The sequence below is a fragment of the Calidris pugnax genome, unplaced genomic scaffold (genome assembly GCF_001431845.1).
Source record: "Calidris pugnax isolate Ruff unplaced genomic scaffold, ASM143184v1 scaffold607, whole genome shotgun sequence".
In the NCBI taxonomy this organism is placed as follows: domain Eukaryota; kingdom Metazoa; phylum Chordata; class Aves; order Charadriiformes; family Scolopacidae; genus Calidris; species Calidris pugnax.
This window is the reverse complement of record NW_015091428.1, coordinates 130,680-131,242: the sequence shown is the minus strand read 5'-3', so window position 1 is coordinate 131,242 and position 563 is coordinate 130,680. Positions and strand designations below refer to the sequence as shown.

General features: G+C 76.6%; 1 protein-coding gene across 1 annotated transcript in view; it reads left to right on the top strand.

Moving 5' to 3' along the window:
* The first annotated feature begins 6 nt into the window (after nt 1-6).
* The window catches only part of ILK (integrin linked kinase), a 7,415-nt gene continuing 6,858 nt past the window's right edge, over nt 7-563 (top strand). Inside the window, exon 1 of the mRNA XM_014961534.1 lies at nt 7-119. Coding sequence (XP_014817020.1) covers nt 31-119 — 89 coding nt within the window. The 5' untranslated portion in view covers nt 7-30. The remainder of the gene's footprint in view (nt 120-563) is intronic.

Sequence of the window (563 nt, the reverse complement as noted above, 5' to 3'; positions counted from 1 at the left end):
CCCCGTGCCCCCCCCCCGGCAGCCGCCGCCATGGACGACATCTTCACGCAGTGCCGGGAGGGCAACGCGGTGGCCGTGCGCCTGTGGCTGGACAACACCGAGAACGACCTCAACCAGGGGTGAGGGGGCCGGGCCCCCCGGGGGGGTCGGGTTCTGCCCCACACCGGTCCCGGGGGGCGCTGGGGCCGGGCCCCCCCCCGCCGGAGGAAGTGACCGCATCGCTGAGGCACGAGGCGCAGCCTCCGCCGGACGCGGCCACCGCTCCGGGGACCCGCCACCCCCCCGGCTGGCCACTGTGCCCGGGTGACCACTGGCCCCCTCCCTGGGGCTACTGCAGGACCCGCCACCCCCCCGGGTGGCCATTGGCCCCCTCCCTGTGGCCACTGCGGCTGGCGTGGGGAGCACGGCCGGGGTCAGTGGGGGGCTGGGACTGACCCGGGGCCAGGAGCTGTGCAGGGTCCCGAGCCCTGCCCCACATCTCCCCCCTGCATCCCCTGCCCCACATCCCTCCCTGCGTGCCCTGCCCCACATCTGCCCCCCTGTGTGCCCTGCCCTACATCCCC